This window comes from Pseudopodoces humilis, chromosome 16 (assembly GCF_049639895.1).
Source record: "Pseudopodoces humilis isolate 2021_Gansu_Grassland_sample_001 chromosome 16, ASM4963989v1, whole genome shotgun sequence".
In the NCBI taxonomy this organism is placed as follows: Eukaryota; Metazoa; Chordata; class Aves; order Passeriformes; family Paridae; genus Pseudopodoces; species Pseudopodoces humilis.
Window position 1 is genome coordinate 3,169,148 of NC_142215.1, and position 15,653 is coordinate 3,184,800.

At 43.0% G+C, this 15,653-nt stretch overlaps 1 protein-coding gene across 2 annotated transcripts in view; it reads left to right on the plus strand.

Moving 5' to 3' along the window:
- The window catches only part of ADAMTS17 (ADAM metallopeptidase with thrombospondin type 1 motif 17), a 154,695-nt gene that overhangs the window by 12,756 nt on the left and 126,286 nt on the right, over nucleotides 1-15,653 (plus strand). For both annotated transcript variants that reach the window (XM_088063372.1, XM_088063373.1), the window contains exon 4: nucleotides 7,746-7,918. In XM_088063372.1, the coding sequence (XP_087919498.1) occupies nucleotides 7,746-7,918 (173 nt within the window). The remainder of the gene's footprint in view (nucleotides 1-7,745; nucleotides 7,919-15,653) is intronic.

The following is a 15,653-nucleotide window of genomic DNA, read 5'->3' on the forward strand; positions in this document are numbered from 1 at the left end:
ACCCCAGCCTTGGGGGAGGGAAAGTGGCTTGGGGCCAGGTAATGCCATCAGGCTGGTTTGATAAGGGGTGGTTAAAATCTCTTAAAACAACTCCTTTAGTCTGAGTGGTGTTACATGTCCTGCAGCACTCAAAATTATTTTTAGGTCTGCAGGAGAACTTTGTGGGAGCCAAATTTCTCCTGGAATAATCTGTATAAGAGGATTAATCTGGCTGTAGTCAAGAATGGGAAAGTACTTAAGGTTTTGCATGACTGGATCCTTGAGATTTGAACCTGAAAGTGTCTACTAATGGGTTAAAAAAAGTCCCAGGGCTGATGTTTTAGTTCCTTTGTTTGAATTCCAAAGTGCTCCAGCAGCAGAGGAGGGATCCCATCACCATGGGCCAGGTGCTATTGTTAGTCATATGATATGTGAATATGTTTTATTTTTATCACCTGTCATCCAGCGAGAGAGAGAGTTGAAGTCACAATGCACATTTCTGCTCAGGCATGAACATGAGCCCCTGTGAGGCAAACAGAAAACCTATTAAAAGGTTTCCAGGTGCACATGCAATGGGGGGGAAGGAAGGGAAGGTTGGGTTTCATTTGCTCTGGAGCAGGGAGTCGTGAGGAACATGGGAAAGCTTCACACCAGTGATGTGAAACACTTCTCATCTCTGGACACTGGGCAGCATCTGCACAAACGTGTCACACCCTGCTCTCATTGTAAAGACAGGCTCTGACAACTTTCTTGTCAAAGAACCTGGAGAAGTGTTTTTGCTATGGAGAGAGTGGAGTCAAAGGGAGTTTTGTTTGCAGGTTTTAATACAAGTAAGAATTTCCCTGCAGAAGAACCAGGCAGGAGAGAAGGATCTCTTTTAAGGCATCATACATGATTTTTGCAGTGCCCAACCTCTGAGATAGAGCTTCCTTCATTGTCCTGTCTCTGTGACCTTGTGACATACAATAAAGCTGTTTCCATGTGACAATATCTACCACAGCTTCAGCTGCAGTAAATGGATTATTTTTTTTTTTAACTATCATGGAAAAACAGTAGGTTAACTATTTACTGAGATTTGGACACATATTTTGCATGTTTCCTTTGCCATCAGAGTCTGTGGATGGAAAAAAAATTCAGTTTTTCTTGATTTTGAGAAAATATCAATGCTCAAGACAGAATCAAACCATGTTGTGAAAGCATAGGAATCTCCTCTAACCATGTCATAAAACTTTCTGTTTCTTTGGGAAAAGTAAGTTCTGTTACAACTTCTCCAAAAGTCTCCAGTGATGTATTAAAGTCTCCTTACATAGAAAGGGTTTGATAAAAATACAGTCCAGGAGCATGAGAGAGAGCAGCTTGTCTTTGGAGGGAAGGTTGTTATTTCATGTTTATGATATAGACCTCATAAATTACTTTTTAAATGTGGGTTTGCTTTAAACCCTTTTGTCAGTTTAAATGAACCAGTTTTTCCTTTAATGCAGTTTTTCCTTTAATGTTATTTCACATACAGTGAAATAACAGGAAGATCAATATTTTAATTCACAAAATAACAACGTGTTGCTTTTCTGCACTTTGTTACTTTGCAACCTGTTTTAACAATTTATCAAAGCTGGTAATAATTTAGAGTAAGTGCTGGTCTACAGGTATCAAATGTAGGGAATGCTTTCCCTGAACAGGTATAAATCTTAAACACATGTTATTGCTACGTTGCATTTCCCCATCTTTAATCATTGTCTCTTAGCTGTGTTTTCTCTGCAGGTTTGACTTGGCCTGAAAGAGCAGTTGTTATGGCCAAAAACATGTGCACTAAAAATAGAGAGATGTAATGCAACCTGTATTAGTCCATATTAGGAAGCAGCTGTTGGAGAATTAAAGCAGGATTTCAACAATGGGCTCCACAGAAGATGTAATATGATTAAGTGTTTGCAAGCACGGAAGGATTCCCTGTATCAGGAACTCAGCACTTTGCCCATGGGAGTGTGTCTCACTTCTGTGGATAAATCCCTTGGTTTTTCCAGGTCCCTTCTCTTCCAAATGGGGAGTCTGGGTTTTCCCTGCAAGCCTGTGATTGTTTCCTCATGCAGCCTCCTGCAGCAGTCTGATGTTCAGAAGTGTCCTTTTCCATCACATGTGGCAAGTGAGGCTTTACTGCAGGTCTGTTCTGGGTGATTCTCTCAGTGTGGATCATGAGGAGTGTGAGGGACTCCAGGTTTTTCTTCCTCTGCTGTCAAGGTGAAAAAGGGACATAAAAAGAAAGTGTAAATATGTATTCATGTATGATGGATTTTTTCCCCTTCCAGAGCAGCTGTGCTCCTCCTTTGCTTGGTTCCTGATAAAGCTGAGTGCTGGTTCCCATTGGAACCCAGTGCAATGCAGCCTGGCAGGTGGTGATGAGCTCAATTGTCACTGTTCTCTGTCCTTGTCTCAGGACGTTCACGGGTGTTTCGTGGTCATTCTGGTTAGAAAAGCAGAGAGATGCTTCCTGGATTAAGGCAGATTGCTCATCTTTTAGGTGTCTTTGCCTCTTCCATGTTATTACTGTCCATAGCTCAAGCTATGCTCACTGAACCTGCTCCTGTACCACTAAATTGTTTTATTTATCTGCCATGAGTCCTTGTTTGTGCCACCAAAAAAGTGTCCTTTCCACGGGAGATGGGTGTACGTAACCCAGGAGGTGAGAGTCTTTGAATCCTGGTGACAAATTGAGCCATTGAGCAGAGATCACAGTGCTTATCCTGTCCTGCCTCACAGACCTGCCATTAAAACAAAGTCCTGATGAGTTGTGTTGATGACTGAGTTTGTTTTGTAGAAGAATAAGGTTTTAACTGATGTGTCCAAGCCACAGACTAACTTGGATAACAATCCTTGCAGTAAAATCTCAGTGGTGTTTTGAGATGCAGCTCAGAGTTCATGACTTCTGTCTCAAGTTGTTGTTTGCTGCTGTGCCAGAGAAATAGTCATGAACTTGTGATTTGGTATGAAAGTGGCTGTTTGGGAGAAAAAAAATAAACAAAAAAACCCCAAAGCAAAACAAAACCATTTTTGGGAAGTGAATTATGGAATAATGGATCATTTTGCTCTGCAGTAATTTTTCCTAGCAGTTGATGCCTGATTTTGTCCTCCATTCCAGTCAGAGAGAAATTGAAGATGGAGTTTTGTAGGACTGGGCATTAAAAATGAGAGGACAGCTCTCAGTCTGTAATCAGCTGTTCTTTCAATGCGCAACCATTTGTAATTCCTGAACTTCAGGCAATCCACTGGCATCACCTGGCTGTGAATCTGAAAATCCAGGGTTTTTGGTGGAGAAATAACAGGCCAGGACGCAGAGATAATTTCTGTGCAGTATCCTGGCAGAGGCAAAGGGGCGCCATGTCTGGGGTTAATCATCCTTTGAGGAGTGCTTCTGTCCTGCTGCTGGTACCAGGGACATTTTGTGGCATCCTGTCTCTCTGATAATTCAGCAGTGACAGAGGGTTTTAGGTTGAGTAATAAAAATACACCTCAATTACTTCCTGTCTTTAATTTCTAGGCTTGGTTTGTGTGCAGGATCTCCCTTTTTTTTCTGTTTTGCTTTGGAGAGGTGATGATTTTTACTTTTAGGTGAAGCTAATAAAACCTGTCTAATGTGAGTACCAGCAAGAGGTTCTCTGAAAACTCCTGGGGCTTAGGGAGAATTAATTTTAGCTGTTTGTCATTGCCCTACTTGGATACCCTCTCTTCCTTTTTGTGCTGCTGAAGTAACAGAACATTGTAAAACAGAGCTTGCCCTCCATCAAGGTTATGTGGAGATGTTACAGGGATTGTGGGAGGAGGGAAGGGAGCAAAGGGCTCCTGAGGAAGAGCTGGAGAGGATTTTTAAGGCAGCAATAGAAAAGAACTTCTAAGGAGAAACCTGACCTTGCAGAAAGGATTCAGCAGTGTAACTTTTATTTGTGGCTTTTGTTGAACAGCATCCAGAAACTGTCAGTGGGTTTAACAAGAATGAGGTAGCTAAAATTACAAAGGGGAAGATTAGGCAGGAAAACATAGTGGAAGGCTGTAGGAGAAGAGGTTGCTTTTAGATGAGTCTGGGAAATACAGTTGGAAGGGAGGTAGGAGGAACAGGAAAGGACTCTGCACTTACAGCAAGAATCTGCCAAAAGCCAGACAGTGCTAGACAGTGCTTTTGGTGTGTAATAGGAAAAGGTCATTTGGGGCGGTTGCTCTGGAATTGCACATCTGTTGAGTTGCCATAAAAAGCACTGAACGTCAGGAGTTTTCTACAGAGGCCTCAGAGGAGCCTTGTTGTGCTTCTGATCACAGTGGGGACTCTGGTTCTTCCCATTCTGAGGGAGACTTCAAAGACTGCAGGATGTGGTATGATCATGTGGCCTTGAAGGTGATAAGCCAGGGAAGGGTAAATGAAAGTCACCTAATGAACTTGTGCAGTGTCACAGCAGTTTTTTGCTGAGGATCTGGGGGTGTCTCACCCTTCTCCCTTCGCCTCACAGTCCTGGATTCTGTGGATATTTTGGCCCAATAGACTGTATAACATACTGTCAGAGTGACTGGCCAAAGAGTAATGTCCCCTGTGCCCAGTCACCTGCAGCATGTACATGCTGTGTTGTAGATTGACTGTTTCAGCTCATATTTCATACAAAATTCTCTGACCTCTTAAGCAGGGAACACCTGACTCCTAAAATCATGTGCTGTGTGCTCCCTGCAGTGTAAACTCCTCTGACAGCTCCTGCCCATGGTTTATGGCCTCTTATGCCTTCACACTAACACTTAAACATCTGCACCATAAAATTTGTAACATCAGTTTGTTCAAATAAAGAATCCACCAAGCATTTAATCCTTGTTTTAATGGCTGATGTTTATTTTAGTTCGGGGTTTCGTGTACTCATGGAGGGATTCTGTGCCTATGGTCCATAAATCTTGCAGGGCAAGAATGAGACTTCTCTGTGCTGGCTTGTTTCTGAAGTGAGGCTCTAGAGATGGGGTATTTCTGTTTTTGCATACCTCCGTAAAGCTGGCTCACTTTCAGGTATGAGCTGCAAGTGCACTGAATGAGGATTTTTCCTGCTGGTTTTGGATCGTCCTCTTCATCAAACATCTGTGATACAGGGCATGTGCATTTCCTTTCTCTTTGTTATGCTTCATCCATGCAAATGCCTTGTTTTCTTCATGTGCTTGATTATTCTGGAAAATTATTTGCATTTGTGGTAGGCAGGAGGATGCAAAGAGAGACTGTGAAAGTGGACAGAAAGGATAAAATAATTCACGCTATGGAGGAACTACAAATTTGAAAAACCTCTCATTTTTTAAGTAGCTGGTGTTGTGGTGCCTGTTCTGGAGGGTTCAGCAGTGACCACCTGAGCTCTTTGTGAGTTCCCTTGAGTCCTGTTGCCTGTTTTAACTGCAGGTAAATTTACACTTGGACAGTGTGAAGGTGAGGGTAAGAGCAAGAACCTGGATTCCCCTGTCAGATCACTCTGGCTGCGTTTCCAGGCAGCCTGTGGGGTGCTGCTTTTCCACACACATCCTCTAATCTCAGCCCCTCGGTGGAAAGCAGCCAGTCCACAGGAGGAAAGGGGGCCAGAGGCTGTGTGTGAACCAAGACTGCCCAGCCCTTTGCCAGGAGTTCCTTTAGGCTGCTGCTCTCCAAAAGTCACACCTTGCAGAGTTTTGTTCAGCTGCAAAGAGGTGCCAGTTCCTTCATCTGCCTCTGGAGGAGGGACCACACTGGCAAATGACCATGGCATGACCTCTTCTCCCCCAACTGCAAGCAGAGTGGGTTCCTCCTCTGATACAAATGTCTTCTTTTCCACCAAAAAAGAGATTTTTAAAGTGAAAACCCAGAGAACTCTAATTTTTTCATTCCACTTAAACTTTTTTACACAGCTCATTCAATGCCAAGCTGAGACTTAGTTGAATCTAGGCTTAGCTCCCCCATAACAGCAACTTCTCTACAGGTAAGAGATTTATACCACCTAGAAACATTTATTAGGGGATTGCCAAAATAAGAATTTGATGGGGAAATGCTGCTGTTTCCAGGAAGGTTCTGATTGATAGCAGTAAGACCCAAAATGTCAATGTTTTTATTAAAATAATTCATATTATTTTCTTTTATCTTTGATTTCTTCTTGGTATTTAAATGATAATGTTGAGGACCTGTAGCTAAAGAAGTGCTGCTGTGCAGAGGGAGGGATGGGAAATGAATGGAATGAAAGGAACAAAATAAAACACAAACATGTGAGCTGCTCCACGGGAGTTTGAAGTCATCTCCATCTCACAGTTGGCAAATCAAAGGTGCAAACAACTCTCCTTTCTTGTATAGTCAATCTTTTTAATTTTATTTTTATGATAGAGATCCTCTGCTCTGTGGCAGCTTTTCTATGATTGTGCAGTTTTTCTGTAGCTATCCTGCAGCTCATGTGAAAACAGCCCTGGAAACTTGGTTATTTTCATCTTTGCTGCTGGCATGTAGCTTCCATTATTTATGATCACCTCACATTTTCTTTTTTTTTTTCTTGTCCATAGACTCCTGTCTGTCTCTCTCAACCCAGGGGGATATTTCCAAACTCTCTCTCTCAAAAAAAAAAAAAAATCAAATCAAATTTCATGGTTGTTTTCTCAGTTTAAAATATGTACCAAGTGTTGACAGTTGATGCCTTGGGCAGAAAAGCACGTGCAGAGTTGTACTGGATGACTACAAGAAAACTGGGAATGAGAAGATGGGATGGACGTGTGGAAATGTGCTTATTGACAAGGCAGAAAATGCATGAATGGGTGAAGGCAGGGAGTCCATTTCAGGTGGGCTTTGAGGGGCTTGCAGCTGATGGAGTTTGTCACCCTGAGTGCAGGAGGGTCAGTCAGGGAAAACTGATGGTCTGGGAAAGAAGTGAAATTCAGACTGAATTATGTCAGGGAGCTGGTAAACAGGCTGTGGAAAATCAGGATCAGTGAACACCAGCTCAGCTCTGGCTGCTGCTTTGCTCAGAGAGGGTCTCAGGTTAAATCTAGAGAAAATTAAAAAGTGATTCTCTGCTCTAGGGAATGAGCAGCACATGTTGTGTGACATAAGAGGGATTTGTCTGATCATCCATTAGGAACTGTCCCATGTCAGTTTTGCACTGAATGTCGCATTTGTGCTGTTTCAGAACTTGTGTGTTCTGTTCCCTTTTCCACTGGAAAAAATTAATAGTAATAGCAGTGTCAGTATCTCATCCATAGTGTATCACAGGCTGAACAGTAGGCAGAGGTAATTTCAGTGAATCTTAGAAGTTTGCTTCTTATTGCAAGAATAAATTTGTTTTAATTATTTCATTAGCTTCTTTATTTTTACAATTGAAAGCATGAACACAATTTTGTGGCTGCAGTGAAGTGAGCAGGTTTGAATTAATATCTGAACTTAATTTCTCCTTTGGTCATGTCTATGATGCTTTGCACATCACCTTTCAGCTTAGAAGAAGACAATATTAATACATCAGTCCTTTAATTGGGAGGAAGGGAGGTTTAACTTATCTGAAACATTTTGATTTGAATTACTAAATTTTTTACTTGAACTTTTTTTCCAATCCACTTCCCTCTTTTCACATCATCTGCTGCTCTCTGCACCCAGAGGCACAGATGTACCTGCAATGGAACCTCTTGGTGGCTTCTTTAACCGGCCAAGAACACTTTAAAGGTTGTTACAATCCGAATACACACAAGAATGTTCGTTGAAAAGGCTGGGAGTGTTTTATTATGATCTGCCAGCCTTAAAAGGTATTTTGACTTTCCAGAAAAGAAGAGACAGAAGAAAGTGAAGTCCACGAGTGACTGGCGGGAGAGGAGGAACGCGATTCGCCTCACCAGCGAGTACACGGTGGAGACACTGGTGGTGGCAGATGCTGACATGGTGCAGTACCACGGAGCAGAGGCTGCCCAGAGGTTCATCCTCACAGTTATGAATATGGTAAGTAGGCACTTTACTCTCAAAAGAGGAAACAAGAGTAAGCAGGACATATCCAGGTTAGGGTAAAGCTGACTTGACAGTAGAAAGAAATCAAGAACTGTTTTGACCTTTGGATACAAGAAAAGGTTTTGGTTTTCTTGTGTTATGTGCCTCTTCTCCATGTGTGTTATTCCTGGTATTTGCCACAATAGAAACCCATTTTTAAAAACTGAAAATGCAAGTTTTCACTTAGGAAACAGTTGCTCAGGAGTGGTGTTTTCGACCAGGCTTTTGGTGCTGCTGTGGTTTACCTTGGAGGAGGGTAATCCACAGTGTACAGATGGTCTTGTCTGACATCTTTCTTGGGTTTCTAAAGATTCCAATGTTTGAATGGAACACCTGTTTCACAAGAGATATGGGTCATTGTTATAGGCAGTTAAAACTAGCAGTCATATTGATTTCTAGCAGAAGATCTGGCTTTAAGTCCAAAATGATTTTTATCTCTGATTTTTGCACAATGAAAATGGCTGCTTCCCTTGATGTCGAAAATGTGGCAAACTTACCATCAAACTTCTGGCTGATCCCACTTTTTTCACCCCAGAACCTCTAGGGCTGCATGAAGTGGTGCTGATCATACCTATGAGTAGTTGATGGAGTTGGACTTAAAAATCATTCTAGAAATCCTAAGGCTATCTTTTGGGAGTGAGGGGAACCTTTGAAAATTGCACGCTCATGGGAAGTGTGGATGTTAATTTGTGTCCCTGTAGTGGTGCCTTCTGTCTCAGCTGATAAGGGAACACAAAGCCTCCCACAGGGAATGCTCACTCAGTTGTTGGCAGTGCCAGTAGGGAGGTAATGGCTAAATTGGATAGAGACATGGAAAACTCTGCTCAGAGTCTGCAGGGGTCCTTGCAGAGGCATTTGCAGAAGAAAGTCTTGGAGGAAGCTCATAGTCCTTTGCCCATGCTATTGTAATATCCAGGAACAGCTCATTCTCCTCACTGTGCCTCTGTCGGTGTTTATGAGCAGCAAATTGGCTTGGGAAAAAAATAGCAGTTCTGAACAGTAATTGCCTGGTCATGCTTCCCAGTGAAGAGATGGATGCTCAGCATAGACCAGCTATGGAAAAGCAGCTTTTTAAGAGGTCTTATGTTCCTTCATCAAGCACTGGTGTGAGGGAGCCCTCCTGGAGGCTGATTGAGTAGGGAGTTTGATTAGTCTTTTCCATTAATGAGCTGCTTTTCTGTGTCCCTTCCTCTGCCTTTTATTTTGCCTCCCAGTGTGCTCTGACAGTTGTCACTTAATGGGGCTCCACGATGGCTCTGCAGTTACTTCTGATGATCCTCATGCCAACAGGTCAATTATTTCATTGTGGCCATTGGGGATCTCTGTGTTGTGCAGCTTTTTCAGCCTGTGAAACTTGTTAGGGATGAACACACTGATGGACCAAGTCTTAAACAAAAGATGGCTGTGGATCTTTGAATCCTGTTGTCTGTCCAGGATAAGGAACTGCAAAACGTCTCAGCAGCATCAGCTTGCGAGGTGTGAATAAATTAGTGTGGGAAGATGCTCATAGATGGGCTGGGTTCTCTAAACCCATTTATTAAGAAAATATTGAAGGTTAGTTTCCAATGGATTAGGCTGATGGGCTTTTAAGCTTGGTTCTGATGCTGTAGTGTGAGCTCACCCCTTTAATAGACACTGGAGAGAGCACATGGAAAAGGACTCTTGGATGAGGAACACATTCATGTGACATCTCCTCAGGTGCAAGGTCCAGCTGAAATGCTTCCCACTGTTAAGTCATTGCTCCTGGGGGCTCACTCGTGTGAGTTTTTTCTGATGTCTGATAGGATTTGAATTCATGTTTCAGCTTTTCAGCCTTCAGAGCAGCAGTGGGAGAGTTTCTCCCTTGGCCACCTACATTCCCACGCTCTTAGGAACATTTTTCAGGCCTCTGAAGGAAGCTGCTTGAGAGTGACTGGCAAGACCAAAAAATAGTGAGGAATAATAATAGGCAAACACATAGATGGCATCATTGCATAAATCCTTTATTCTATAGCAATAAAACCAGGTGAAATTCAGGGAAATCAAAGGGAATTTCAATGTTACATTTGTGCAATGAAAGCTGACCTTCATCCCAGGAAAAGAAGCTGAAGGATAGTTCAGAAAAACGTATTTCAGAGATAATCATGTAGTTTGTGGAGGCCTTAGCCAAGCTCTTGACTGCTTGGGATCTTTGTTTCTTGCCTCCCTGTCAGCCTTGAGTGACTGTTAGCTGGGGGAGAGGATTTGCCCCATGATATTAGGCAGTGCTTATTCAGCTATACTGCAGGATGGCAGGCTGCCTCTAAAAGAAACCAGAATGTTAATTTTGGCTTGGATGCTTGCATTTAAGCAAATAGAACATTACTGGTCAGGGGTATATTAACTTAACTCCTCTCTGTAAGCCATTACGTTTACTGTCAAACCACAAAACAAGCATTAAGAGGTCTTATTAATGAATTTTATATTTATAGACATTTTAAATAAAGTGATCTGCCTTAAAGTATTTAATATCTATTTATGTTACAAGAATTTCTGAAGGGGAAAAAAGTTAGCATTACAAAATACGAGTTTATTGCTCCCTTGGTAAATGAGAGTCTTAGAGAAAAAAACACACCACCCTCTACTAGAATAACAGCTAAAAAATACAGCAAACCCGTTTTGGAACCCAGAAATAACAGGTAGCACTTTCATGTAGCAAATGTAGTGTTTTTAATGTTGTTCTGTAGTCCCATCCCCCTGAACAGAGAATAGATTGACATTACAAGTACTTGCTTTTTGTGAATGTCACTGTAGAGGTGCAGACTCTTCCATTTACTAAACTAATACTTGAAATTATAAGACAGCTTTTTCCAAGATCATGGAAGAATTTCCCTCTAAGGTGCTCTGTAATGTATGAGTAGGAACAAGCACTGCTCCAGGGGTTTGAGTTGGCTTTCTTTAAGTCACCACTGCTAAAAAGAAATCTTTTCTTGTTTTCTGGCAAGATGTTTGATTCAGCAGGATTTTCCAAACAGGTGATAAAGTTGTTGTCAAATGCCACCATGCACAGCTGCAGCCTTAGCAAGGCAGTGAGACTGTGGGCATGAGGAATGGAAGAACTTGGACAGGGAGAAGTACCAGTGGAGCTGTGGAAATGCAAAACCACCTAATTAAATATAGGTGCTGATCTCTTTTCCTAAGTTCAACTCCCTTGTTATTGAGCTTTGTTGCAGTGTTTGCATTCCAGTTCTTGTCTCACCTTCGGCCTGAGAGCATCTCCTGTTCATGTCCTCCTTCTGTAGTCACCAGTGTTTAGAACTTCCTCTGAACTCCAAACCCAAGTGCCTTTGTGGTAAATCGAGCTTTAAAACATATCTACTTTCTCACCCATTCTGTTAGTCTGCAGCTGGCAACTAATTTCTCAGTGCATTTCTTCCATGTGGAGCTGTTAGGATGGATGTTTTGTTCTTGCAGGAGTTTTATGCTTTTGTTTGCTCTTGTGGTTGCTTTTAATCTGAAAGTGACCAGTAAAGGAAAGAGGAGATTCCAGGAGCTGCACTGGTCTCTGCTGTGTCTGGTTCTCATGGTTTAGTTTTTCAGCTTTCCAGAGAGAATTGATTCAAATGGTTCTGGAGGTAACTGCTTCATATGGTGATAAGTGAGGATGAGACCCTTTGGAAAGTCCTGTCCATGGCTGTTGTGTTACTGAGGATGAGGAGTGACTGTTTTCAGCCAGGCCCTGAACAATGAGTTGTGGATGTTGGCTCCTTGCAGAGTGCAGAGCTGACTTTGCAAACCATGTCCCACCCAGACTGACCCTCTGAGCATTTAGACAGAGACGTCTGAGTTTCTGAATTTCCAAGACCACAACACAGTCATTTAACAGCTGCTTTCTATGGGTTTGAAAACCTAAAAAAAATTGTTGGGTTGGTTTGGGTTTGTTTGGTTTTTTTTTTTGTCCCCTCAGTGTATTTTTTTGGGTTTTGCAATAAATTACAACTGTGGCTTGGTTTGGAGCTTGCCTTTTTCTCTGAGAGTGCAGTATGGAAGGAGAGTTTCTTCAGTGTGTGTCAGTTCTCCTGCAGCTGTTGCTAAGCCATGCGATTACTGTGGAAGCTCTTTGCAACAGCAAGCAGGAACTTGAAGTTAGTGATCTTTTGGATGTCATTAAGAGGGAAAATTCTTATGTTATTCTTTAGGAATGATACTGTTTTACTCTCTGAAGCCTGATTTTATGCTCCACAGATTGTTTTTCATTTTGGATTTCCCCTGTGAGGGTTTTTTTTTAATGTTAAAAAAGCAGATAAAATCATTTTTATCGTGCTTGCACTGATGGATATATATGTCTGTGCTCTTGGGGGCTGGCACATAAAGGCTCCAGAGCTGCCACTGATAATCAGCTTCCTTACCCTGGTCTGGAATTTTCATGATGGGAACAGGGATATAAGGGAACATAAGGGAAAAGGATCTGAGTGTTTCATCACTGTCTACAGATTTCTCTTTTTGCTCCAGCGGCCCCAGGAGAAGAAGTTATGTCAACTGTATCTTATAAAGAGCTATGAATATGTTCTTTTTCATAATGTTTAAAAGAGTAATTTGAAAGCTTGGCTTTAGGTGGGTGTTAGAAATCCTATAGCACTTTTCAAAACAAGAGAAAGACAACCTCAGTAACCTGACTAAGGCTTCTGCTGTCCAAACCTCATCCAGCAGCCAAGGCAATGGGAAGGCTTCTGCTTGAATGCAGTGCTTAGGGAAGAAAAAAAGGGGGGAAAAAAAGTCAATTTATCCTCAGGGTTGCTGTTCTGAACTCCAAAACATCTGAAACACACACGTCTCCCTCCCACCATCCACCTGCAGAGGAAGCTCTTGAGAATTTAAAAAAAAAAAAAATTAGAATTATGTCGTGTAGTTCCTCTCTCAGCCCAATTCCTTATGTCTGTGTTTGCTTTGTGCATGCTGGGGCAGGCCTGCTCAGCTTATGCCAAAACTGCATTTGTTCTGCCCCTTCCATGTCAGAGCTGTGAGGAGAAAGAGGCAGTAGGAATGCAAACAGAGAAGGATGGTCCAGCTTTCAAGCTTTCGTGTTTTCTTTTGGGTATTCTGTACAGTTAAGATCTGTCAGATAAATGCAGATGAAGGAGAAGATGCCAGAGACAGGCTTTAATCTTGTTCTACTGCACTTCCCTTTCCATTTTTTCTTGCCGTTTTGTAGAGTTCTTTACCATGTCTCCTGTTTTTAGAGCTCAGTCTTTTGATGCCTCCTCACAGAGAAGTCAATACTTCAAATACTTCAAACAGAGAAATTCACCTGCAGCAGGGCACCCACAATACTTCAGTCACACTGACCACTTTTCCCATCCCTTCCTTTCATCCCAGTGATCCAGAACCTCCATTTCTTTTCTATCCAAGTTGCTTTCTGCCACTTCTGGTGATGTCCTAAACAAGTACCCTTTGCATTTGGTTCCATGGCAAAGTTTCATGCAGCTGATACTTCTGTTCCCAGCTGCCTTATTTTATTAAAAGGTTCTAAACCACCCAAATATTTTTACTTTTCCCCTGTTGGAAGTATTCACAGCAGCCTGATGGGTGTGATGCAATTGCAGGCTTGAGGAGGGGTGGCCCATGGTGTTGGGAGTGGGCAGGGAGGTGTCTGTGAGTCAGTCTCTCTGTCCGTGCAGCAGGAAATCTTGAGAACATCTGCAGTGGGAAATCCCATTCCTCATCCCCTGGTACCAGTTATCCCAGCCACCTCACTTGGCACGTGCTGCTGGTGGACATTTGGATGTGGTGTTGAGCAGCTTGGACACGCCGAGTCTCTGGGGTTTGGTTTTCTTGTTGGCTGGGTGAGAAAGGCAGAAGTTTGTTGCTGCCATGATGGAATTCCATTCTTAGCAGGAAAGACCTGTATTTGAATTATTGTATTTTAAATTCAGCTGGATTCTGTGATGATGCTTCCTTTGGACACAGCCTACCTGGTTTAAATGCAGCTGGGAACAACCTGAGCTGTATCAGACTCATCTCTTTTTTATCAAGTAATTTAAAAGTCTGTTTGCCTTCTCCATTGGATTCCTTCTAGCCTTAAAGCCCATGATCTGAGAGAAGTTTCCCTCTGTAAGGACAGTGTGTGGGTGAGCTGGTGGTGGGGCTGAGACCCAGAACTGCCCCGTGCCAGACATGGATGGTCCCAGCCCTCACCACGGGGCACAGCAGAGCCTGTCAGGAGAGCTGGGCGTGCCTTTGTGAAAACGTCTTCAAAAGAGGGAGGAAAAGCGAAATACTGGAAAAAAGTGGGGAAAAAATCCATGTGAGCACACAGGTCACAGCAGGGGGATGAGGAGCTCCAGGTGCTGGAGCAGAGGTTGCTGTCCAGCCTGTGGGGAAACCAGGGCAGGAGGCTGTTCCCAACACTGTGACCTGAATAGAGGAGCTGTGCTGGAGCAGGCTCTCCTGATGGGAACTGCAGCCCATGGAGAGGATCCATACTGAAACAGGGAAAAAGTGTGAGGAGGGAGCCCAGAGAGACCTGTTCCAGGCTGAGGACAGTTCCCATTCCCCATCCACCTGCATGGATCTGGATGAGGGGGAAGGAGTCATGAATGGAAGAGTAAGGATGAGGTGGGGGAAGTGTTTTAATTTATCTTTTTTTTCTCTGCATACAAATTATTTTAATTGACAAATTAAATTTTCTCCCAGTCAAGTGTGTGTTGGTAACTGTTAAATGATCTCCTTCTCAGAGGGAAAGGCTAATGTTCCTTCTAGGCAATACAAACTGCCATCAGTCTGGGGCTCCTTTGGGCTTCATTTAAGAAAATAAGCAAACAAAGCTTGAATAAACAAGCAAAGTGGAGCCTCTTGCACTCCCAATGACTTTTTTTTGGTTTAGTATCCAATTGCTGCTGATTGAGCTCTTCTGAGATTGCTGGTGGATGGGAATAAAAGTGTAGTCAGAGTTATCCTTAGGACAGAGAATACAAGAGAAAGGAGGAAGGGCTGGCAGCTTTCAAGATGACATCCTGAACTCCAGCAGCTGGTGCTTAGTGGGCAAGTTTTGCCAGGGAAAACAGCCTTTGGAAGTCAGTGGTGTTTGGATATGTCCATGCTGGAGGCAGCTTCACTGCTCTTATGGGAAGCCAGGCACCAGCACTCACCAGGCTCAATGATAAGGACCTGTTTGCTGGATTTATTCTCATTTCATGAGTGGGAACTTCATGGGATGGCCAGAGCTAGTGGAGAGCTGGGAAACCAAAGACATCCATCCATCCATGGGTTCACCCTCTCAACCTGGTGCCCCATTGACCCTCCCACCTGAACATCCAGGTCTCCACTTACACAGGGATCATCTGTCAGAGCCCTTCTCTGCAAATGTCAAGTTTATCCCCCCCAGGTCTTTAGTGAGAGGTCTGAACTGCTCTACCAACACTTCCCCAGGCTAAGCAAATAGTGCCAGCCCTTGTGTGCACTTGTACACCAGCCCCAGGGAAGATAAATGGCTCATTGTGCTCAGCTGAAGGTCACTGGGTCAAACACTGAGTAGCTCTGTCTTGCAATCTGTACCTAAATTGTAGGAAACATTTACGTGTGTGCTTAAATCCAACCCCAAACACTGGAGAGCTTCAGAGCACTCTTCCACTGAGCACATTCCTGAGTATTTGCACAAATAGGAAAAATACCAAGCGTTGAAAACATAATGTGCAAGATGTGCTCGTGTCTCGGGTTTGCTGTAGGAAGTTAC